Genomic DNA, 25,403 nt, shown 5'->3' with positions numbered 1-25,403 from the left:
ATAAATCCATAAGCATGGAACAGGAACTTTTCCAAGACAAGACTCTATCCCAGTGGTTCCCAACCTTTTTTTGACCAGGGATCACTTGAACAAGGACCCCTTTGACCAGGGACCTATCTCCAACATTAGTACCAAAAGGGATACGAATCAGTTTTTGGTCAACTTTATATTTGGTTTGGTTATTTGGGGCACTAATTCAGAAAATTGCATTGGAGAGATCACATCAGTTCTAGTTTCTGATACAGGACATTTGCCATCTAGTAGGTGCCATCTGCTCACCCACAGAAAACCATATTTAATAATCTAGAGCCATGGACCTTATTTTAGGTCACTGTTGGGCTGCAGCCCATGGATTGGGAACCACTCCTCTATCAGGAACACAGGCAACTTGAGAGCAGAACATGATTTTATGGCAACGTTGTCTGCTCTGAAGAGATCAGGAAAACATCACTCGATTTAAGCTCAAACCTAACCAAGAAGCCATGAGATTATCCCTTCGACACCTGGGTTTCAAGGACCGCTTCTCACAGAGTCTTTCTGGCCTTCTAATTAACCTTTCCTTGGCACAGACCTAATTTCATATTGTGGGGTAACTCATCTTCTGAAAGCTGAGAAGTCCGATTCCCAAAAGAAATGGAATACCAAATATCCTCTATCTCTTCTGTAGCTGTTGGCCCTTCTCTCTGATTTACAGCCTGTTTCAGCCTGATCAGATAGACTCAGTGAAAAATGAATCATTCCCTTCATCCTCCAAGGCAGAATCCCCAGCATCTTGCTGTTGAGCCCCAACAGCTGGCTCTCCATATCCACACATTCTGTATCTATGGAACCAACTGAGCTGTTGGAAAATATTCAGGAAATATCACACAATTGCCTGTCTATATACTGCAACTCCCCTTGAGCTGCAAAGAGAGACATGTAAGAAATAAAATTATTATTATTATAACATTGTCTCCTCTTTTTCAGACTATCTGGAGAAAGAAAGATGGGAGACCCTCGCCTCGTTTTTGCCCCTCTTGCTCTGGTTCACCTGGTGATCAAGACGGCCGTGTCGTGGTTGGCGATGCCGTTGTCCGGAATGGCATTCCCGTGACCATTGCGGTTCACAATGGATTTCTGCCACTTGCAAAAGCTGTCGAGGGACTTCCCCGCGTGATGGTTGATCTCCAGTGTGGGCTGAAGGAAGGGAAGGGATGATGCCGTTTGTTTTTTCCATACGTTTTTATTAAGCATTTCAAAAAAGAAAAGAAAGATCTCCCAAAGAGAAAAGAACAAAAAAACGGTGGCCGTAGTGGAGCTTTGGCTAGTAGTTTAGAACTATCTAAATCTCTACTATGTCACCAAGGAAGAGGAAAGGCTTTGACGGGGAAGACAAATCTTGTATTTGTTATAATTATTACAGTACTTCAATATATCTTCATCTCAAGTACTATTATATATCTTTTCAAGTCCTTTATCTCATTTTAACTATTGCCCTATAAATCTAAAAATTCCATTCCATTCGTTAGTCAACTAATATTGTGTGGGTGAGAATTTACTATATTATATTGTCATCTTTTTCTTTTAAACAGTATACAAACATTATATATGTGTGTGTGTGTATGTGTATATAATCTATACACATAATGTATGTGTGTGTGGCTGGGATGTCCACTTCCACAGACAAGCTCCCACTTCCACAAACAGCTATAGCTCCCACTACTCAGGAGTCACCAAAGGCCAATGTCCAATGACATTGCAGGTTATAGCAAGTGCCATGAACATATGCAAGAGCCCTGCCATTGTCCTCCCCAAACACTATACTGCCCACCACCCAAGTGAAAGCTTTCATACAGGAAGCATTTCATCCTAAATTTGATGTGTTTCCTCCACCACAAACATCTATCTTCCTGACTCCCTCTATTGGTGTGGAATTTGCATGACCCTGCCCACTGCCTCTCTCTTAACTCTTTTCTACACTTCCTATGGCAAATGGAAAACAGAGAGGAATTGATCAGCAACTGAACATACTGAAGGAGTTTGAGAACTGACTCAACATGATGGAAGTTGTAGTTCACCCTGCATCAAGGCACAGCACTGGGACCTCACCGACAATGAACCTGAACCACATTTGGCACACAGAACCCCCATGACTAACAAAAATTACTGGAGAACTTGGGGGAGGGGGGCAGGGAATTCATCTCAATTTAAAGGAGTTGTAGGTACTGGCATGTATAGTTCACCTGCAATCTAAGAACTGCACTCTGAAGTCTACCAACAATGGACCTGGATTTAACTTGGCACACAGAACCCCCATGACCAACAAAAAATAATGGAGGTCTTTGGAGGAATTTATACGAGTTGTAGTTCACTTACATCCAGAGAGCACCGTGAACCCAACATATGATGGATCTGGACCAAACTTGCCAGGGATGATGAGATTTGCAGTACCTACACTCATTTCCAGAGACCACTGCAACCCCCACAAATGACAGATCAGGGCCATAATTGGCACACAGGACCCCATCCCCCATGACCCACCATATGTCCTAGTGAAGTTTGGAGGAAGATGGACCACGAATGATGGGATTTTCAGTATCTTCACCCAATTTGGCTCCCACTGACCACAGCGCCCCAATTCATGATGCACCTGGGCCAAACTTGCCACACCGACTCTTCATGGCACACCTTTTGTCCTGGTAAGGGTTGGGGGAGGATGAACCAAGGACGTTGGGATTTGCAGTGTCTTCAGTCACTTTCAGAAACCACCGCAACTCCCACAAATGATGCATCTGGACCAAATCTGGCACACAGACTCCTTATGACACTCTTAATGTCCTGGTGTGGGTTAGGGGAGGATGTGTGCCAAATGTGGTCCAGGTCTGTCATTCGTGGGAGTTGCAGTGGTCTCTGGAACTGAATGCAGGTACTGGAAATCCCATTATCCATGGCAAGTGTGGTCCAGATCCATCCTTGGTTGGATTCATAGTGCTCTCTGAATGTAGGTGAACTACAACTCCTCTAAATCATGGTGAATTCTTCCCAAACCTCTTGTTCAGTTGCTGATCAATTCCTGTTTGCTGTGTGCCATAAGAATTGGTAGGAAAGGATTAAGTGAGAGGCAGTGGACAGGGTCATGCAAATTTGGAGAGAGAAAGGAACCCTGGGATGTACATTCTGGAGAAAAAACAGAACATCTAGGATGAAATGGTCCCCAAATGAAACATTCCTTGGGTGGTTGGTGTTTGGGGAGGACATTGGCAGGGTTTGGGCTACATATACATGCTGCTCACTATAACCTGCAATATCAGTGGAGGAAGTGATATTGGAACTATAGCCTGTTTGTGAGGACCAGAGGCTGTCTGTGTAAGTGGACACCTCCATCACATACATACATGCACACACACATTTTCACTTTTCTTATGGTTATAGGTAACTGTATTCTCCCTTTGCTTCTGACATGATAAATGGGCTGACCCTACAACCTCTGGTTTGTGGATAACTGTTCCCCGATTCCCTCTTTTTGGGAACTTCACCTGATCATCAGTCAACAAGATGAGCCGGGTGACCAGGATATTCACAATATTTCCCAGGCTTGAGTCTTGGAAAAGTTTAGCAACCTGACCTCCAGGAAACAAAGAAAGACCAGTGTTAAAGCCACAGATATACACACAGCCTTGATTGGCACACAACAACAAAATCACAACACAGGCATATTATACAATAAGAGGAAGTCAGAGGTAAAAAGGAAAGCATCATTGAAAGTTAATGATCTCAAGAATAAAATTTGCAACAGCCTCACAAAAGAATGTATCAGAGTGGTTCAGAAGATACGGGATTTTATAACACCCTTGCTATTGAGAACACTGAAAAAAAATGGAATTCCTTTATTTCAACCATATATTATCATATTTAAGGCATACAAGCAAAGAATGGCAAAGAACAAACCCTTTTGGAACATTCCACATTTGTATATCTCCCATCCAAAAGAGCTGCTGGCAACACATTACATCTTGCAGTCGCCAAAGCTCTCCTCTGGGTGGGATTAATCAAAATGTGAAGAAAAGCACGGAATTAATGGCGTGGTAGGGGAACAAGCTGTCTTTGCTGCAAGAGTCAGATTGTGAAAGTCAAGATCCAAAAGTCTGTTCTTGATTGATTAACAGGCTTCCCAGTGTTAAATCCAATACGGGTGTGGCTTTTGAGGATGGATGTTATCATCTATTCTAAGGGGAAACGGGCCCTGTAAAACATGCCTCTGGTCTTGGTATAACTGTACATGAAGTTCCTATCTCCCTAGGAATTTGATAGATTCTCCAATAAAGTAGAAACAGACTATTGGTTCATTTGAAGGACCCAAGAAATTCCTAAAGAGGACATATTTTGTGGGTACTGTCCAATAGTTAAATTCTATATATTAATTATAAGGGGTGTGTGTGTGTGCACGCGTTTATTGGCACAAACACCTGTGATAAATATGATGTGTGGATTGAATGAAATTGTATGAAAGGGGTATGAATGAGGTCTGATGAAGACTGAAGACACCATCCTAAGATTGAGGCCTGGAAAACTACAAAAGGAGGCGAAGAATTCATAAACTTCTAAACTGCTGACATGACCCGAGACAATGCTTAACTGTGGTTGAAAACAACATGTTTACATATTCAAAAACAATGACTCTTTTAAGTTAAGGTAGTCAAACAATGATTCCTTAAGAAGGAAAACCAATGATTAGTTAAGGAAGAAAAGCAAATACCTGTCTAGGAAATGACGGAGTCAGGATGTTTTCACTGCCAAACAACCTGCCAGTCATTTACAACTTTTTGGAACAATAGCAGCAAGAAATATGCTATGTACTCATAAGAGACTTTTTTTACTATCCAAAAAGTGTGGCAGACTGCAGGGGAATGCAGGGTCTGTACACCCAGCTCTGTCTCCAAGGGACTGAGAAGGAAGAAGGGATAGTAACGTATGCATGATGGATGAATGAATGAGTATATGTGAAGGTTTCCCCCTGTTTTGTTTGTTTGTGTAACCAGTGTAGCTATACTCCTTTCTCTGAAAGTGCCTAATGCAACCTGTCTCATTGGAAACAGCCAACGAGAGAGGGAGGAAATGGAAGGAAGGAAGAGAAGAGAGGGAGGGAGAGAGGGGAAGAAGGAAGAGAGAAGGAGAAAGAGAGAAGGTTGGGAGGACAGGAGAAATGGAATACAAGAACAGTTTTAATGATAAAAAGCATTCACAGCACACCTTGCTTGTAACACTTACAATATTCATGATGGCCAGGATATACTGCTCGATGTCCCTCCGACCGTGGTAGCCCACCATCATCTTGTCGGCCACCACCAGGGTCTCCACGTAGCGCTCGGTGCTAACTGACCGCTTCAAGGGCAGCTGGCCCCGTTGGCTTGAGTTGCCCAGCGTCTTCAGAGGAGGCGGCTTCAGGGTCCGCAGCCACCAGGACCGGCCTTTCCACGGTTTCTCGTCTGCGAAGAAATGGCCATGAGGAATGGCATCCTCCGCTCCAACCTGATATGGCACTAAAATCATCTGGTGGGCTGATCTACCACTAAAGTGATCCCAAAAAATGCAGTAGGGATGCCTCGCATTGAAAAGGTCACATAAGGAGACCTCACATTAAGATGATCCTGTCCAGGGGTCTACTACTAAAGTGATCCCATGGGGAGATCTCGGGCTCAAAACACGTCATAGAAAATAATAACAAGAGTAATAATAATAATAATAATAATAATAATAATAATAATAATTTTGGGTGATTAATGTAAACTTGGTTCTGACTTTGATTTGTGGGAATTGTAGTTCACCTACATCCAGAGAGTACTGTGAACCCAAACACCAATGGATCTGGACCAATTTGACACACATTCCTGATACACTGAAATTTGATTACTGGAGGGGTTTGGGGGGAACTGACTTTCCTTTCTGGGAGTTCACCCACAGCCAGAGAAACTGTGACCTCCACCAATGATGGACCTAGACCAAACCTGGCACACAGAACCCCCATGACTAACTCAACCTACTGGAGGGGTTTGAGGGGACTGACTCACCATAGTGGGAGTTGTAGTTTACCCTTGCAGCCAGAGAGCACACTGGACCCCACCAATGATGCATCCAGAGTAAACTTGCCCAACATAACAAACTTTAAGTACTGATGGGGTTTTTCGGGGTTAACCTGGCATGATGTGAGTTGTAGTTCACTCAGAACCTTATGCAGTTTGTACAATTAAAAATTCATTTTTTTCAAAAATACCTGGGCAATGCAGGGGACCCAAGCTAGTGTCTTTATACATAAACACTTAAATTTTTTAAAAGATATCATAGGGATACCTCGCATGGAAAAAAAAATCCCATAAGAGGACCTTATATGAAGATGATCCCATTCAAGGGGTCTATCATTAAAGTGATTTCATGGCCTGAAAAAGATCCTACAGGAAAACCTCGCACTGAAAAGATCCCACAAGGAGCCCGCACGTTGAGATGATCCCATGCAGGAGTCTAGCACCAAAGAGATTGCATGGGAGGACACCTTGCACCAAAAAGAGATCTTGCACTAAACCTGCGTTTCTCAACCTGGGGGTCAGGACACCCGGGGGGGGGGGGTTAAAAGGAGGTATCAGAGGGGTCGCCAGAAACCATCAGAAAACATAGTATTTTCTGTATTGTCGAAGGCTTTCATGGCCGGAATCCATGGGTTGTTGTAGGTTTTTCCGGGCTATATGGCCATGTTCTGATGCAGGCGAAACGTCAGGAGAAAAATTGCCTCCAGAACATGGCCATATAGCCCAGAAAAACCGACAACAACCCATAGTATTTTCTGTTGGTCATGGGGGTTCTGTGTGAGAAGTTTGGTCCAATTCTATCGTTGGTGGGGTTCGGAGTGCCCTTTGATTATAGGCGAACAATAAATCCCAGCAACTACAATTCCCAAATGTCAAAATCTATGTCCTTCAAACTCCACCAGTGTTCACATTTGGGCATATTGAGTATTCATGCCAAGTTTGGTCCAGATCCATCACTGTTTGAGTCCACAGTGCTCTCTGGATGTAGGGGAACTACAACTCCAAAACTCAAGGTCAATGCTCACCAAACCCTTTTGCCATTTTCTGTTTGTCATGGGAGTTCTTTGTGCCAACTTTGGTTCAACTCCATCGTTGGTGGAATTCAGAATGCTCTTTGTAGGTGAACTATAAATCCCAGCAACTACAACTCCCAAATGACAAAATCAACCCCCCCCCCCCCCCGGCCCCAACAGTATTCAAACTTGGGCTTATTGGGTATTTCTGCTAAATTTGGACCAGTGAATGAAAATACATCCTACATATCAGATATTTACATTACAATTCATAATACAGTGTTCCGTCACTTATCGCGGGTACTACGTTCCAGGACCACTCGTGAAAAATGAAAATCCGCTAAGTATATTTATAGCGTCCCTATTTATTTATTTATTTCGAGGTTTTATATACTGACCCTCTCACCTTCAAAGAGGGATTCGGACCAGTTCACAACATGTGTTAACATACAAAAATATACAATAACAACACAATGCAACATCATTACACGATTAAAATATAAGCACCATAAACATTAAAAACATTATCATCACAGTTATAAGAGCCAAATCGTCCACACAATCGCAATCCCAAACTACCGTTCATCATCCTCCTTTCATGTGGGCAAAGAATTAAATCAATTGTCAAATGCCACGTTCCACAACCAGGTCTTTGTTAATTTCCTGAATGTCATGAGGGAGGGGGCAGTTCTGATCTCTAATGGGAGGGAGTTCCAAAGCCGGGGAGCCACCATCGAGAAGGCCCTGTCCCTCGTCCCCACCAGCCATGACTGTGCAGGCGGTGGGACCGAGAGCAGGGCCCCTCCAGACGATCTTAATGGTCTTGATGGTTCATAGGGGAGAATACGTTCGGAGAGGTAAACAGGGCCCTCACGCTTGCTTACCCACCTTTGCTGTGCCTTTGCTGTGCTCACCTGGTGCGTTGGTATCACTAGAACTGGGGAAATGGATTCGAGATGCGAAAGGAAGGCGGCCAGTCAGGCTCCTCCTCTTCCCTTTCCCTGCTAGAGCTGTCTTTGCTTTTGCTACTGCTGTCTCTGCCTCTATTGCTGCCGCCACCTTAGATGACTCCTGTACCCTGAGTGAGAGCGCTGCCAGGGAAGGAGGAAAATCCACCCCCTCCCCAAAGAGGCACCCCGAAGGCCAGTCGTACATAGCCTTCGGAATCCATGCAGCTCTTAACTACAACCCAATAAACACTCTGGAGCCACTTCCGGAGCAGCAGTAGCGCAGTAGGCCACACTTCGTGACCAGCAGGCCTTCTCTGACGCGCCTCAGGCCCGGCCCGCACACCAGCCTCCCTTTCTGAGGCCCGTTGGCTGCCAGGCGGAGCCACTCGCCATCCACCACCATGTAAATAATGTAATGAAAATATTTTGTCTATCAGAGACGGATAAACTATTTATTTATCTCATCACAGCAGCCCGCATTCTATTGGCCAGAGTACGGAGACAAGCCATAATCCGATTTCAGCCACTTCGCACACCTCTAATATTTAGGGTTAAAATGACCCCACAGAAGTACCCACCGCTATATATCACATAGAGAGGAAAATCAAAAGGTAAAACAGGGAGACCTAGTGCTGAAAAAGTCCCAAAGAGAGACTTAGAGATTACATAGCATTGGGACTCAACAAAGGACAAGGGTTTGAGAGAAAGGGCATATGCTCCTTCTCATATAGAGAGACTTTAAAAAGTTCCCCAGAGATGCTACAAATCCCACAGGGAGACTTAGTTCTGTTATATAAAGAGTAGTTGTGTCCAGCTTTGATAAATAACCCTTTATTTGGGTCTTTTTGTTGGTGAGCAGAAGGCAAATCAAGTTCATGTCAATGGGGTCCTTTAAGGACTACCAACCAACCCCCCGAATAGTTGTTATTTTAATGAATGCTTTGGCTGGGATTTGGATCTGAAACTGGGGCCTCATTCACGGGTCACATCCACCCAACCGTTATTGCTTCTCAAAGAACAAATTGGAAACAGATTGGCACTCTTTCTTTTCCGAAACAGACATTTCAGGTCAGCAAACGTTCCCCAGCCTGTTACTCCTCCTCCTCCTTCCGGAATTTGGCAACGTGATCCCAGGGCTCCTGGCATTGAAATGCAAAGAAGCTCTCATTCTTTTTCTCTAAACTGCACGTGTCTCCCCCATTCTAGACCAATATATTTGGTTTTTGTAGAAATATAGAGGATTATTAAATCTGAGAGTCACCATAATTGACTTGAAGGCAAACGGACCCCAAGACCTACCTATCACACCACAAGCGGCATCCATGTGGGGATGTTGGAGAGAGGAGCGCTTGTACACCACGTGTGGGGGTCCTTCCTGCTCATCCCGACTGCTGAGGTTGGTGCCAGGATTCAGCGGCTCAATGAAGTACTCGTCCTCGTCCGTGATGATCACGCCATGCTGGAAATCAAAGGAGAGGTCCACTGCATGACCTAACTCCAATTCTATCTCTAACACGATCTCTAACCCTATCTTTATCTCAAACTCTATGTCTAACTGCATCTCTAACCCGATCTCTAATGGCATCTCTAACCCTATCTCAAGCTCCATCTCTAACCCTGTCTCTAACCCCATCTCTAACCTTTTCTCTAACTCCATCTCTAACCCTATCTCTAACTCCACCTCTAACCCTGTCTCTAAATCCATCTCTAACCCTATCTCTAACTCCACCTCTAACCCTGTCTCTAAATCCATCTCTAACCCTATCTCTAGCTCCAACTCTAACCCTAGCTCCATCTCTAACTCTATTTCTAACTCCATCTTTAAACCTATCGCTAACTCCATCTGTAACCCTATCTCTAAATCCTTCTCTAATCATGTCTCTAAATCCTTCTCTAACCCTATCTCTAGCTCCATCTCAAACTCTATCTCTAATCCTATATCTAACTCCATCTCTAACCCTATGTCTAACTCCATCTCTAACCCTATCTCTAACTCCACCTCTAACCCTGTCTCTAAATCCATCTCTAACCCTATCTCTAACTCCACCTCTAACCCTGTCTCTAAATCCATCTCTAACCCTATCTCTAGCTCCAACTCTAACCCTAGCTCCATCTCTAACTCTATTTCTAACTCCATCTTTAAACCTATCGCTAACTCCATCTGTAACCCTATCTCTAAATCCTTCTCTAATCATGTCTCTAAATCCTTCTCTAACCCTATCTCTAGCTCCATCTCAAACTCTATCTCTAACCCTATATCTAACTCCATCTATAACCCTATGTCTAACTCCATCTCTAACCCTATCTCTAACTCCACCTCTAACCCTGTCTCTAAATCCATCTCTAACCCTATCTCTAGCTCCAACTCTAACCCTAGCTCCATCTCTAACTCTATTTCTAACTCCATCTTTAAACCTATCGCTAACTCCATCTGTAACCCTATCTCTAAATCCTTCTCTAATCATGTCTCTAAATCCTTCTCTAACCCTATCTCTAGCTCCATCTCAAACTCTATCTCTAACTCTATCTCTAACCCTATATCTAACTCCAGCTCTAACCCTATCTCTAAATCTATCTCTAACCCTATCTGTAGCTCCATCTCTAACCCTATCTCTAACTCCATCTCTAAATCTATGTCTAACTCCATCTCTAACTTTAACTCCATCTCAAACCCTATCTCTAACTCCATCTCTAACCCTATATCTAACTCCATCTATAACCCTATGTCTAACTCCATCTCTAACCCTATCTCTAAATCCATCTCTAACCCTATTGTGAACTCCATTTCTAACCCTGTCTCTAAATCCATCTCTAACCCTATCTCTAACTGCATCTAACCGTAACTCTATGTATAAGAAGTAGTATATACCTATCTATAACCTATTTATAAATCTAACCCTAAGTATAACATTGATTCAAACCCTAACCTGTACCCTATCTATAAATCTAACTCTATCTATCCTCCAAACTATAACCCTAACTTTATCTCTAGCCCTATCTCTAACTCCATCTCTAACCCTACCTCTATGTATAAACAGAACTATAACCCTCTGTCTATAACTCTATAAACCTAACTCCAACCTTAAATCTATCTATAATCTTAACTCTATCTATAACACTAAGTCTAACCCTAACGTTATAACCCTAACTCGATCTATAATCTTAATTCTACCTAACTCTGTCTAACCCTAACTCTAAGTCTACTTTATAACCTTAACTCTAACCCTAACTTTAACTTTATCAATCAACCTAACTCTATAAACCTAACTCAAACACTATCTATAAGCCTAACTCTATAACTCTAACTCTAACCTTAACTATATCTATAACCCCAACTATAACCCTATCTCTACCTTTAACCTGAGCTTGATCTCTAGATCTAATCTTAACCCAGTAGGCATCTGAAGCCTGAATCCTATCTCTTTTCATTCCAGTGTTGAGGATCCATGCCCCTAAAACCCTTAGTATCTCTGTTTCAATCAGACACTAGAAAAGAGGAGATTACATGCAACAGATTATTATGGCCGGGCAAAGCTATTGGGTGTGCAACCGGAAAAATAGTGCCACGAGGCTGAGATGCAACTTGGCCTTTTTATACTAGACTAGTGGTCCCCTGCCACGCGTTGCTGTGGCCCAGTCAGGTGATCTGGAAAATAAAGTAATGAGAAAGTGTTGGTTTCTAATATATGTAATTTCTTTGTGCTTGTGGATAAACAGTATTTCTTGCTGTTTCTTTGCCAGTGTTGATGTGGAGAGTGTTTGGTTTGCCTACTCTGGAACATGCAATATGTCCTTCTTTAGGGGTCCCTTTCAAATCTTTGATACTGCATCTGTCATATACATATATATGTGTGTGTGTGAATGGCTGGGTGGCCCTTTGTCAGGAGGGCTTTGATTATGTTTTCTTGCCCTGGTGAAGGGAGTTGTACTGGATGGCCTTAAGGCAGCATTTCTCCACCCTGGTGGAGGGTCACCAGGGGGGTGTCAGAAAGGTCACCAAAGACCACCAGAAAACACAGAATTTTCTGTTGGTCACGGGGGTTCTGTGTGGGATGTTTGGCCCAATTCCATTGTTGGTGGGGTTCAGAATGCTCCTTGATTGTAGGTGAACTATAAATCCCGGAAACTACGACTCCCAAATGTCAAGGTCTATTTCCCCCAAACTCCATCTGTATTTATATTTGGGCATATGGAGTATTCGTGCCAAGTTTGGTCCAGATCCATCATTGTTTGAGTCCGCAGTGCTCTCTAGATGTAGGTGAACTACAACTCCAAAACCCAAGGTCAATGCCCACCAAACCCTTCTAGTGTTTTCTGTTGGTCAGGGGGGTTCTGTGTGTTGAGTTTGGTTCAATTCCATCGTTGGTGGAGTTCAGAATGCTCTTTGATTATAGGTGAACTATAAATCCCAGCAACTACAACTCCCAAATGACAAAATCATAATTTTTTGAGTGATGGTCACTCCTTGTGTAGTGAGATGTTTTGTTGCCAAATGTGGTGTGATTTCGTTCATTGGTTCTTTTGTTTTTAAGGTACTCATTATGCACAGAGCATTTATAGATAGATAGATAGATAGATAGATAGATAGATAGATAGATAGATGTTTCTAATGTTTCTAAAATATGTGGGCGCAAATCCTTTTGCCCATTCTCCTTCTCTCAGTGCCTCTTATCTATCTTTATTACAACAATTTCCCCCTCTCTTCCCCTCTTCCTGTGCTCCCCTTCCTTTCTATTGAGGTAATAAAGCCCTCCTTTTGAATCTCCTACTTTCATCTTTTCAATTTCCTATCGAAAACCCCCACTGTGCTGCTGTTTTGACTAGCAAGGAGTTTCATTCTTCCTTTTCTAGTCCTCCAGCCCTCCTCCGCTCTGCCTTAACTTTCCACTGGCTTTCATACATTTCCATCCTCTTTACAAGGAGGAAAGTGGGAGGAGACCAGGGATGACAGGACATTTTAGAAGCAGCCAAGAAAGCGGGATGACAGAGGATGAACCAGACTTGTGGGAGTTGTTTGGTAGGTATTTACCCTCTTCCAGTTCCCCAGATGTGAGCAATCCTATGTCCTGCTGTTAGAATCTGGGGGAAATCCTCCTATCAACAAGAGCTTGGTGGTGGGCCTTTAAATATTGGATCAAGGTCAGTGTTTTCAGACTAGGCTCAGGTGTCATTCACCCTTTAGTCCAGGATGATTACACTAGCAACTAATTCAAGCTTAACTTTTTTAAAAAACTCTTCTATTGGCCTCTCTTCCTCTCTCCTATCTCATCAGGAGCTTTTTTTGTTGAGTTCCAGGCTCAGAGAAGCAGACGGCAAAGACAGAAGAATGACCTGCCTCACGGGAACGTGCTTACTCCATCTATGCTTAACATTTACACTTTTGACCAGTCACTGCCAGAAGGGACAGAGAGTTTCACCTATGCTAACGATCGTGCCATCACCGCTCAAGTAGGGAGATATGAAATGGTTGAACAGAAGCCCTCCAAAGTTTTAGGTGCTCTCACTGCCTATTACAGGGAAAACCAGTTGACTCCTAATCCATCTAAAATGCAGACACGTGCTTTTCGCCTTAAGAACAGACAAGCATCTTGAGCTTTGAGGATTATCTGGGAAGGAACCCCACTGGATCATTGCAGCACACCAAAACAGCTGGGAGTCACTCTGGACTGTGTTCGGACTTATAACAAGCACTGCTTGACTATCAAGCAAAAAGCGGGTGCTAGAAATAATATCATACAAAAGCTGACTGGCACAGCCTGGGGATCACAACTAGACACAGTGAAGACATCTGCCCTTGCGCTTTGCTACTGTGCTGCTGAATATGCATGCCCAGTGTGGAATACATCTCACCATGTTAAAACACTAGATGTGGCTGTTATTGAGACATGCCGCATTATCACAGGATGTCTATGCCCTACATCACTGAAGAAATTATACTGTTTAGCTGGTATCGCACCACCTGATATCTGTTGGGAAGTAGCGCCGGGATTGTGGCGCAGCTGGCTGAGTGTCAGCTGCAGTAAGATCACTCTGATCAAAAGGTCATGAGTTCGAAGCCAACCCGGGTTGGAGTGGGTTTCTAACCAATTGTGTGTAGCCTGTTGTCGACCTTTGCAACCTGAAAGACAGTTGCATCTGTCAAGTAGGAAAATTAGGTACCACCTTAAAGTGTGGGGAGGCTAAATTAACTAATTTATGAGGCTTAAAAAAGACTCCAGCAAAAAGCATGCGGGGAATGCGGAAGTACTTCATCAGTGTCGCAGATGGACGATGAAAGCGACAGCTCCCCTGGCGGCCAGAAAAAGTTAAATAGCCTCTGTGTATGTCTGTATATGTTTGTATGTCAAAATTGGCATTGAATGTTTGCCATATATGTGTACACTGTAATCCACCCTGAGTCCCTTGCGGGGTGAGAAGAGCGGAATATAAAAGCTGTAAATAAATAAATAATAAATAAATAAGTAGCAGCAAGTAATGAAAGGACCAAGGCAGTGACATCTCTGGCCCATCCTCTGTTCAGATATCAGCCAGCAAGCCTACACCTTAAATCAAGAAATAACTTCTTAAGATCTACAGAGATACTCGCAGGAGCACCTCAGCAAGTGAGAGTCCAAACCCAGAACCTCAATCAGTGGCTGAGACCAGATGAGAGACTCCCTCCTGGGCACACAGAAGACTGGGCAACCTGGAAGGCGCTGAAGAGACTGCACTCTGGCACCACGAGATGCAGAGCAAACCTTAAGAAATGGGGCTACAAAGTGGAGTCCACGACATGCGAGTGCAGAGAAGAGCAAACCACAGACCACTTACTACAATGCAGTCTGTGCCCCGCCACATGCACAATGGAGGACCTTCTCACAGCGATACCAGAGGCACTCCAAGTGGCCAGCTTCTGGTCAAAGGAAATTAAGTATAATGCCAAGTTTTTAATTTTGTAGTTTTTCCATAAACTATAACTGTATTCGCAATTCACTTCTGACATGATAAATAAATAAATCTCATCTTAGTTATGACATGGCACTTAAATCTCTTAAACAAAGACTGTGGGATATTGCCTTCTGTGAGCTGCATTCCCACTCATATGTTTCTTGTTCTCCAAGTGCCCAAAAATCTGTGGATAAGTGAAATTAAATTTGGTGGGCTAACAGTCGTAAATGTGTTCTAAAATTGTAGCAAGTTTCACCCCAATAACTTTAAAAATGAGGGAGATAGGAGTCCCTGAAGTTTCTCCAATTATAGTCATTTTCTCTGCTGAGAAAACTGGGTCTTTGGACCGTAATAAAGATTGCTGTTTGTATTACATGAAAAGGCAGCTGTCACAGCCACAGGAAAAGAGAAGGGAGCTATTGTGCATGGTAGAAAAAGGGAAAGAGTAGGTATTTCGGAAGTGAAGAAACCACTTACCAGTCGGGTTGTTGTAGGTTTTTTTGGGCTATACAGCCATGTTCTAAAGGCATTTTCTCCTGACGTTTCACCTGCATCTAAGGCAAGCATCCTCAGAGGTAGTGAGGTCTGTTGGAACTAGGAAAAAGGGTTTATATATCTGTGGAATGACCAGGGTGGGACAAAGAACTCTTGCCTGCTGGAGCTAGGTGTGAATGTTTCAAGTGACCACCTTGATTAGCATTTGATGGCCTGGCAGTGCCTGGGGCAATCTTTTGTTGAGAGGTGATTAGATGTCCTTGATTGTTTTCCCTTTGTTGTTTTGCTGTATTTTTAATACTGGTAGCCAGATTTTGTTCATCTTCAAGATTTCCTCCTTTCTTTTGAAATTGTACACATGCTTGTGGATTTCAGTGGCTTCTCTGTGTAGTCTGACATAGTGGTTGTGAGAGTGGTCCAGCATTTCTGTGTTCTCATATAATATGCTGTGTCCAGGTTGGTTCATCAGGTGCTCTGCTATGGCTGACTTCTCTGGTTGAAGAAGCCATTGAAATCCACAAGCATGTGGACAATTTCAACAGAAAGGAGGAAACCATGAAAATGACCAAAATCTGGCTACCAGTATTTAAAAAAAAACCCTAAAATGACAACAGCAAAACAACAGAGGGAAAACAATCAGGGACATCTAATCACCTCTCAACAAAAGATTGCCCCAGGCACTGCCAGGCCATCAAATGCTAATCAAGGTGGTCACTTGAAACATTCATACCTAGCTCCAGCAGGCAAGAGTTCTTTGTCCCACCCTGGTCATTCCACAGATATATAAACCCATTTTCCTACTTCCAACAGACCTCACTACCTCTGAGGATGCTTGCCATAGATGCAGGCGAAATGTCAGGACAGAATGGCCATATAGCCCGAATAAACCTACAACAACCCAGTGATTCCGGCCATGAAAGCCTTCGACAATACACTTACCAGTCCATTGCAGTTACTGATGGCGACTTTGGAGTTCAAGTACTCATCCTGCAAGTGGCCGGCGTAGTGGCAATCCTCATGGAACTCATGCTGCTGGTCAACCCCGTCCCGCTTCCAGTACTCGACCCGGAAACGCTCCGCCAGCAAATTAGTGTGCAAGGTCAGGTTGAGGAGGAATTGGGTGTGATGGGCTGAGACTTTGTAAAAGACCTGCTGCTCCGGGGGTTCGTACGAGGGCTGCCCCGCACTGCTGCGCCGAGAGCGCCGCTTCCGCTGGGTTTTCAAGTCAAAGCTGAGGATATCCCCATTCTGGTCCACTTGGACGGGGAAGGCAATCTCATAGTGGTCCAAGCTGGAGAGGAAGTCCTCTGCGACATCAAAAAAGAGAGACACATGCTCACAAGGATGACTCAGAAAATGTGCAAAGCCAATTTTGTCCCTTCATTTGCCCAGGTATGCATTTTTGGAGGTAGACTTTCTATCTACATACTGCCCTCTTGAGGTTGCATACATATATATTCATTTATTTTTGGGCCCCTAGTTCTGAATAAGATAGATGTTTTAATTGAAACCACAGAAGTATTTTAAGTTGAATACTAAAGGGTATGTTTGCAAAGTCTGGTCCAGATCCATCATGTCATGGAGGAGCCTTCGGGGAACATACATACATACATACATACATACATACATATTTTCACTACTACATAAGACACTAGAGGTGTGCAAAATGTCAAAAATTCATTTAGCTTCTAATTACAAAATCAGTCCATCCTCCTCTTTGCAGATTCAACAAGTTGTTGGAACTCTGGTGCTAGGGAGGGATACATCTCTGCCCTCTCCTGATTGGGGCTTTCTGATGCTGAGCAGCATGCTGGGAAATGTAGTTTAGGGCAGAGCCTTTTGCAATCTCCGGCATTCATTTAAAGAGGAAAGGCAGCCTTTTGGCTTTTGCTTTCCTTCCTTGCCTTCCCAAACTACATTTCTCAGGATTCAGTGCTTTCTCGGTCTCTTTTTTCCGCTCACTCAGCTCGTCCCGGCCTGTTGCTTTCCTCTCCTCATGGCAAGAGTGTCATTCGTTTAAAGAGTAAAGGCAGCCTTTTTGGCTTTTGCTTTGCTTCCTTGCCTTCCCATACTACATTTCTCAGGATTCTGTGCTTTCTCAGTCTCTTTTTCCACTCACTCAGCTCATTCCGGCCTGTTGCTTTCCTCTCCTCATGGCAAGAGGTCATTCATTTAAAGAGGAAAGGCAGCCTTTTTGGCTTTGCTTTGCTTCCTTGCGCTCAAAATGAAACTGACTTTGGGAGGCTTCCAAGGAAATGCAAACAAAATAGTATTGGGTGAGTCTTGATTCTTAAGTTTTTGGCGCATGTGTTGAGTATTGTGTTGTAAGTACGGATTGAACGAATTTGATCTGACTTACCACAACTAACGAAAAAATTGTACATTGTGTTAGTGCAGTGGTTCTCAACCTGGAGTCCCCAGATTTTTTTGGCCTTCAACACCCAGAAATCCTAACAGCTGGTAAACTGGCTGGGATTTCTGGGAGTTGTAGGCCAAAAACATCTGGGGACCCCAGGTTGAGAACCACTGTGTTAGTGTTTACGAATAATGGTCATACAACTCGCACCTTGTGACTGGGAAGTATACCCAGGAAGGTTGCCCACGGACATGGCCGAGAGGAACGCCCAGGCCACGAGGCGCCAGGCCGCTGCCATGCTGGACGACGGGGCTCTTTTGCGCGGTCTGGGCGGTGAACTTGGACCAGGCTGGCGAGGTCTGCCCCAACATTGCTTTCTTCAATGCACCGCTTATGCTAAGAGACAAGTTGCTGGTCCTTTCCGGGCCATCCTCGACTGTGGGGTGCGCTCTGGAAAGCAGCGAGGCAGGCGTCGTTGCGGCACGTCGGCAAGGACCTACCTCGCTCAGCATGGACCGTTGGTCAGTTGCATGGCCCTGCCAGACGAAGGACAAAGGTGTTAATAGGAAGACCTAATGATCTGGTTCCGTTTGCGAGACCTAGTCTTGGCCATCCACTTCCCATTTGGCACTTGCAAGCCAAGGGGACAGTTTAGGGGTTCAAACGCCCCACCCCAAAATTTTTCAGGTTGAAAAAACAAATCTGATTTACTCATGATAAACCAAATCCCCCTGCCAAGTCTATGAGAAGCAAAAATTAGAGTCCCTCCAGAACAACAAGCCCAACTTGGATGATTCACACTATCCTTACCTACCTTTCTACCAATTTACATTGCAATAGCTACAATAGCTGACATAGTGGAAGCAACCAAGTTGGCCTACTCGTAACCAGCTTGCAAAGACACAGGGGTGGATTTGACCTGGATTGCAGGTGGAAACTGAAGGAACTGTGGAAATTATGACATCTCCAATCCCTGCCAAACAAACCATGGAACAGGAGCAAAGAGAAGAAACTGTGTCATTGTTGGACCTTGGACTTGATATGAACAAGACTGTGCCTGATGACCAAGTGAAAGCTCAATTCGTGCAAAATCCAGTTTCCATTGCCAGGATGTGTATCTCCTGTGGATAAGAAGAGGCACCTCAGATTTCGACCTAAATGGTTCAGCAGATTTCCCTGGTTAGCCTACTAATTTCATGTACAAGGTGCGCTTGGTAAGTATGGTATGGTGTTTGGAGGAGGATTTATGTATGGTGTGGTGTTTGGAGGGGCAAAGGTGCTCATCAGAAGCTTGGTGAATTGGTGGCTAAACATTCTATTTATTTATTTTTGTGAAAACTTTTGTGACTATTTTCATGAATATGTTCTGCAAAAATTTGCATGTCTATTTTATGAATATTTTTGCGACTATTTTTGTAAATAATTTTTGATTATTTTTGTGATTATTTTTACGATTATTTTTGCATTTTTTTTAAAAAAATTGTGTGGTTATTTTTGTTAACATTTTTTGGGAATATTTTCATGATTACTTTTTTGAATATATTTCATGATTATTTTTGTGAATAATTTCACGATTATTTTATGAACATTTTTGCAAATATTTTTGCAAATATTTTTTGCAAACATTTTTGGGATTGTTTTTGTTAATTTATTTCATGATTATATTTGTGAATAGTTTCGTGATTATTTTTGTGAATATGTTTTGTGAATATGTTTTGTGAATATTTTTGTGAACTCATTTCATAACTATTTTTGAGAATAGTTTCATAATTATTTTATGAGTATTTTTGTGAGTATTTTTGCGAATATTTTTGTGAATATTTTTTGTGAATAGTTCCATGATTTTGGGTGATTTTTTGTGAATAATTGTATGATTATTTTTGTTGGTTTATTGTTCTTTGTGGCCAATAAGAACTGGCTTCAAGACGAAGCAATGATTCAGGATGTATTTCCTGTGAAGAACTTTTGCACAATGAGGATCATTTCAGGGCCTTGTTGAGATCTCATGCCAGATCAGGAGACACTGGCCTGAAAAATCATCCTGGAGGAAAAAAGTTTCAACCCCAAATTTTCTTTCTGGCTGTGGGCCTGGGCACTTGCATGGGAGACCATCAGTGGAGACCCATGTATGTTTCAGAGACAAACCCATTATTATAATATTCCTTGCTTTGAAATTCATGGGGTCTGTCAACTTATGGTGACTCTATGAATTTCAAAGCAATGAATGTATAATATAATAATGGGTTTGCCTCTGAAATATACCCTGGTCTCCATTGCTGGTCTCCTAAGCAAATTAAGAACTTTGACCCGAAAGCAAGGTGCTGAAGCTGATGAACAACCGTATTGCATCCTGCCAGATCCCTAAAATCTGGAGGAAAGCAAGACTTATGGCCATCTTGAAATCAGGCAAAGACTAGAATGATCCAAAAAACTATAGAGCAATCTCCTTGTTGTGTCATCTTTACCAAGTTCTGGAGAGACTTATTCTACATATAATTGTGAGGGGAAAAGACCCATGTTTGATTTCCCAGCAAGCTGCCTTCAAGAAAGGCAAAAGCTGCACATTACAAGTGTTGAACTGACTCAGCACATAGAAGATGGTTTTGAAAGACAGCAGATTAGAGGAGCGGTCTTCATAGACCTGTCAGCCACCTATGACACAGTAAATCATCGCCTTCTCCTGAGAAAAACATATCATATCACAAAGGATTGCTGCCTCACCCGCTTCATAGGAAATCTGCTACAAAACAGGAGCTTTTTTGTTGAGTTCCAGGGCCAGAGAAGCAGGTGGCGAAAAAGGAAGAATGGCCTGCCTCAAGGAAGCGTGCTTGCTCCATCCATGTTTAACATTTACACAAATGATCAATGTTGATGATCGTGCCATCACCGCCCAAGCAGGGAGCTTTGAAATGGTTGAACAAAAGCTCTCCGAAGCTTTAGGTGCTCTTACTGCCTATTACAGGGAAAACCAGCTGATTCCTAAGCCATCTAAAATGCAGACGTGTGCTTTTCACCTTAAGAACAGACAAGCATCTTGAGCTCTGAGAATTACTTGGGAAGGAATCCCACTGGAGAATTGCAGCACACCGAAGTAGCTGGGAGTCACTCTGGACGGTGCTCTGACTTACAAGAAGCACTGCTTGACTATCAAGCAAAAAGTGAGTGCTACAAATAACATCATAGGAAAGCTGACTGGCACAACCTGGGAATCACAACCAGACACAGTGAAGACATCTGCCCTTGCGCTTTGCTACTCTGCTACTGAATACAGAGTGGAACACATCTTACCACATTAAAACACTGTCTGCCCACTACACCACTGGAGAATTTATATGGTTTAGCCGATATTGCACCACCTGATATCTGTCGGGAAGGAGCAGCCAACAATGAAAGGACCAAGGCAGTGACATCTCCGGCCCATCCCCTGTTCGAATATCAGCCAGCATGCCAACACCTTAAATCAAGAAATAGTTTTCAAATATCTAGAGATACCTGCAGGAACACCTCAGCAAGCAAGAGTCCAAAAGTGGCAGGAGAAAAACCCAGAATCTCAATCAGTGGCTGATACCAAATGAGAGACTCCCTCCTAGGCACACAGAAGACTGGGCAACTTGGAAGGCGCTGAACAGACTGCACTCTGACACCATGAGATGCAGAGCTAACCTTTAGAAACGAGTCTACAAAGTGGAGTCCACGACATGCGAGTGTGGAGATGAGCAGACCACAGACCACTTACTACAATGCAGCCTGAGCCTTGCCACATGCACACTGGAGGACTTTCTTATAGCAACACCAGAGGTACACCAAGTGGCCAGCTACTGGTCAAAGGACGTTTAGTAAAATTCCAACTTTTTAAAACTTTATGTTTTTAAATACATTACAACTGTACCCTTGGTTCACTTCTGACATGATAAATAAATGAAATGCAAGTGGCACATATATGCCTACCTTATATTGTAAATTGACAGACACAACTCAATGGCGCATACATGCCGACCTTATAGGACTTTTGTTAGGGTGAGATAAAGAGAAAGTGAGCCATGCATCAGAGCTTATTAGGGGAAAGATGGGAGAGAATAATAATAATAATAATAATAATAATAATAATAATAATAAGTGATTTTGTGATATGAAATCCAGCATATAGATCTCATTTGCTGTGACATACTGTGCTTTTGTGTCAATAATAATAATAATAATAATAATAATAATAATAATAATAATAATTTGTTCGGCCTAGACAAATGTGCTACAGTGGCATTAAAGAAAGGGAGAATTACTCACAGCAAGGGCATAGAGATGCCAAATGAACAAACCATAAAATGCAATCAGCCTGAAGCCTATAAATATCTGGGCATACTACAGTTGGACAATATCAGGCATGGACATGTGAAAAATGTGGTTACCAAGGAATATGTCCAAAGGGTCAGAAAAATTTTGAAGAGCAAATTAAATGGTGGAAATACGACCAAGGCTCTCAACACCTGGGCCATCCCCGTCATTAGATACACTGCTGGAATTGTGAAATGGACACAGGCAGAGTTGGATGATCTGGACAGAAAAACAAGAAAACATTACACCTGCGTAGTGATGTCGACAGACTTTACCTGCCCAGAAAATTAGGAGGCAGAGGGCTTCTGCAAGTGAAACAAATGGTAGAAGAAGAGAAACATGCCCTGGCAGATTATGTGAAAGACAGTCAAGAACCAACATTGAACCAATGCCATCAAAGCAGGAATTGAAAAGTCAACAAAAGATCCCAAGTGTAGACTCTACAAGGAAGCAGACGAAACAATTGATCACATCCTCAGCTGCTGCAAGAAGATCGTGCAAACAGACTATAAGCAGAGGCATAACACCGTTGCGCAAATTATTCATTGGAACTTGTGCCACAAATACCATCTGCCTGCGACAAAGAACTGGTGGGATCACGATCCGGAAAAAGTTACCGAAAATGAATATGTCAAACTACTCTGGGACTTCCAAATTCAGACTGACAAGAGTTTTGGAGCACAATACTCCTGACCTCACAATCGTGTTAAAAAACCAAGTATGGAACTGCAAAGACTCTGGCACAAGCCAGTCAAGGTGGTCCCAGTGGTGATCGGCACACTGGGTGCAGTGCCTAAAGACCTTGGCCTGCACTTAAACACAACCGGCGCTGACAAAATTACCATCTGCCAGCTGCAAAAGACCACCTTACTGTGATCTGCACACATTATTCGCCGATACATCACACAGTCCTAGACACTTGGGAAGTGTCCGACGTGTGATAATAATAATAATAATAATAATAATAATAATAAAAAAATTTATTTGTACCCCGCTACCATCTCTCCAAGGGACTCGGTGCGGCTTACATGAGGTGATCCAATACAACAGCCAGCAGAGTGATCTTGTTTGCTGTGGACTCATCTTGTTGTGTTTCAAATAATAATAATAATAATAAGGTATTAATAAGACACATGATGATAATCATCATCATCGTCATAATCTGTATTTATATCACACTTCTTCTCTCCCAACAAGACACAAAATTAAGTGATAAATCAGGGGAAAACAACAACAACAGCAACAGCAGCAGCAGCAGCAACAACAGCAACAACACAATGTAAGACAATTTCTGTTCCTGGGTTATGAATGTCATTTTCTAACTGGTTCAGCCATGAAAACATGGAAATGTTTATTGAACTGCAGAAACTTTGTTTTTCCTGGGACATCATAAAGCACATTTTGCTCTAGTTTTTCAATGAATATCTCAACGAGTTCCAACCAATTAAACAGACTTTGTGGCAACCACAAAAACGAAGTTTCTGGAGTGGAACGACGACTAAAGTAAGGACTGCACAATGAAGCAGGAAACAACACTTTCAAACCAGGAACAGAACATTTTGCACATTTTGTTACATAGTGTAATAATAATATGAAATGTACATGTGCCAAGGTTCATCATCCGAACCCATCAAGCCATGACATAATATATACACATACATATGTGTGTGTGTATACATTGTAAAGGGCCCCTCAGAGATCATCTAGTCCAGCTCTAACAATGCAGGGTTTCAGGCTCAAACATCTGGAGATGGCAGCCTTGCTGTCTTTCTTAAGTCCTTCGACCAACCCAAACCCAAACATATATACATAGGAAAAGGGTCCCCTAGAGGCCATCTAGCTCAGCTCTTACTCAATGAAAGGTTTCAAGCTCAAACATCCAGAGACAGAAACCTTGCTATCTCTCTGAAGTCTTCCTAATGTTCAACACACACACACACATTGGAAAGGGTCCCCCAGAGGCCATCTAGTCCAGCTTTAACTCAATGCAAGCTCAAGCATCTGGAGATGGAGGTCCTTCGAATGTTCTACCCAAAAACAAGCATATATACATATAGACACACATACATTAGAAAGGGTCCCCCAGAGGTAATGTAGTCCAGCTCTAACTCAATGCAAGCTCAAGCATCTGGAAACGGAGGCCCCACTAACTCTCTTAAAACCTTCTAATGTGAAACCGGAACAGATATACATACATACATTGGAAAGGGTCCCCAAGAGGCCATCTAGTCCAGCTCTAACTCAAGGCAGGGTTTCTAGTCTGGCTCTAACTCAATGCAAGCTCAAGCATCCGGAGAAAGAGGCCCTGCTGTCTCTCTGAAATCCTTCAACCCAAACATACCATATTTACTCGAGTATAAGCCGACCCGAAAATAAGCCGAGGCACCTAATTTTACCACAAAAAAGCTGGGAAAATGGATTGACTCGAATATAAGAGAGTGGGAAATGCAGCAGCTACCGATAAATTTCAAAATAAAAATAGATACCAATAAAATTATATTAATTTAGGCATCACTAGGTTAAATGCTTTTGAATATTTACATAAAACTGTAATTCAAAATAAGATTGTCCAACTCTGATTAAACCATTATTCTAACCTTCTTCAATGTAAATATGCTTACATGTTCTCCAATAATAAGTAGAGTAAAATAATAATAATAGAGTAAAATAATGGAATGTAATAATAACAGTAATAATAGAGTAAAATAATACACGTAATAATAACAATGCAGTAAAATAATAAATGTAACAATAACAATAATAGAGTAAAATAATAAATGTAATAATAAAATAATAAAATAATAAATGTACTAACAACAACAACAAAAACAAAGTAAAATAATAAATAACATTGACTCGAGTATAAGCTGGAGGAGACTTTTTCAGCCTAAAAAAAGGACTGAAAAACTAGGCTTATACTCGAGTATATACAGTATATACATTGGAAAAGGTCCCCAAGAGGCCATGTAGTCTAGCATGGTTTCTAGTCCAGTTCTAACTCTAACAGAGTTTCAAGCTCAAGCCCCCAGGGTCTCTCTTAAGTCCTTCTAATGCCCAACCCAAACACACACACACACACACATATATATACATACATTGGAAAGGGACTCCCTGAGGCCGTCTAGTTCAGCTCTAAATCAAGGCAGGTTTCTTGTCTGGCTCTAACTCAATGCGAGCTCAAACATCCGGAGAAAGAGGCCCCGCTCTCTCTCTTAAGTCCTTCTAATGTGCAACCCAAACAGATATACATACATACATTGGAAAGGGCCCT

At 42.6% G+C, this 25,403-nt stretch overlaps 1 protein-coding gene across 3 annotated transcripts in view; it reads right to left on the bottom strand.

Annotated features, from left to right (window-relative positions):
* Positions 1–25,403, bottom strand: part of ADAMTS10 (ADAM metallopeptidase with thrombospondin type 1 motif 10) — a 55,675-nt gene that overhangs the window by 22,311 nt on the left and 7,961 nt on the right. For all 3 annotated transcript variants that reach the window (XM_060785148.2, XM_067473377.1, XM_060785149.2), the window contains exons 2-7: positions 18,011–18,336; positions 16,384–16,751; positions 9,322–9,481; positions 5,248–5,465; positions 3,516–3,599; positions 1,031–1,176 (exon numbers count right to left, since the gene is read on the bottom strand). In XM_060785148.2, coding sequence (XP_060641131.2) covers positions 1,031–1,176; positions 3,516–3,599; positions 5,248–5,465; positions 9,322–9,481; positions 16,384–16,751; positions 18,011–18,098 — 1,064 coding nt within the window. In that variant the 5' untranslated portion in view covers positions 18,099–18,336. The remainder of the gene's footprint in view (positions 1–1,030; positions 1,177–3,515; positions 3,600–5,247; positions 5,466–9,321; positions 9,482–16,383; positions 16,752–18,010; positions 18,337–25,403) is intronic.

The sequence above is a fragment of the Anolis sagrei genome, chromosome X, assembly GCF_037176765.1.
Source record: "Anolis sagrei isolate rAnoSag1 chromosome X, rAnoSag1.mat, whole genome shotgun sequence".
In the NCBI taxonomy this organism is placed as follows: Eukaryota; Metazoa; Chordata; class Lepidosauria; order Squamata; family Dactyloidae; genus Anolis; species Anolis sagrei.
This window is presented reverse-complemented; position numbering and strand designations above follow the sequence as displayed.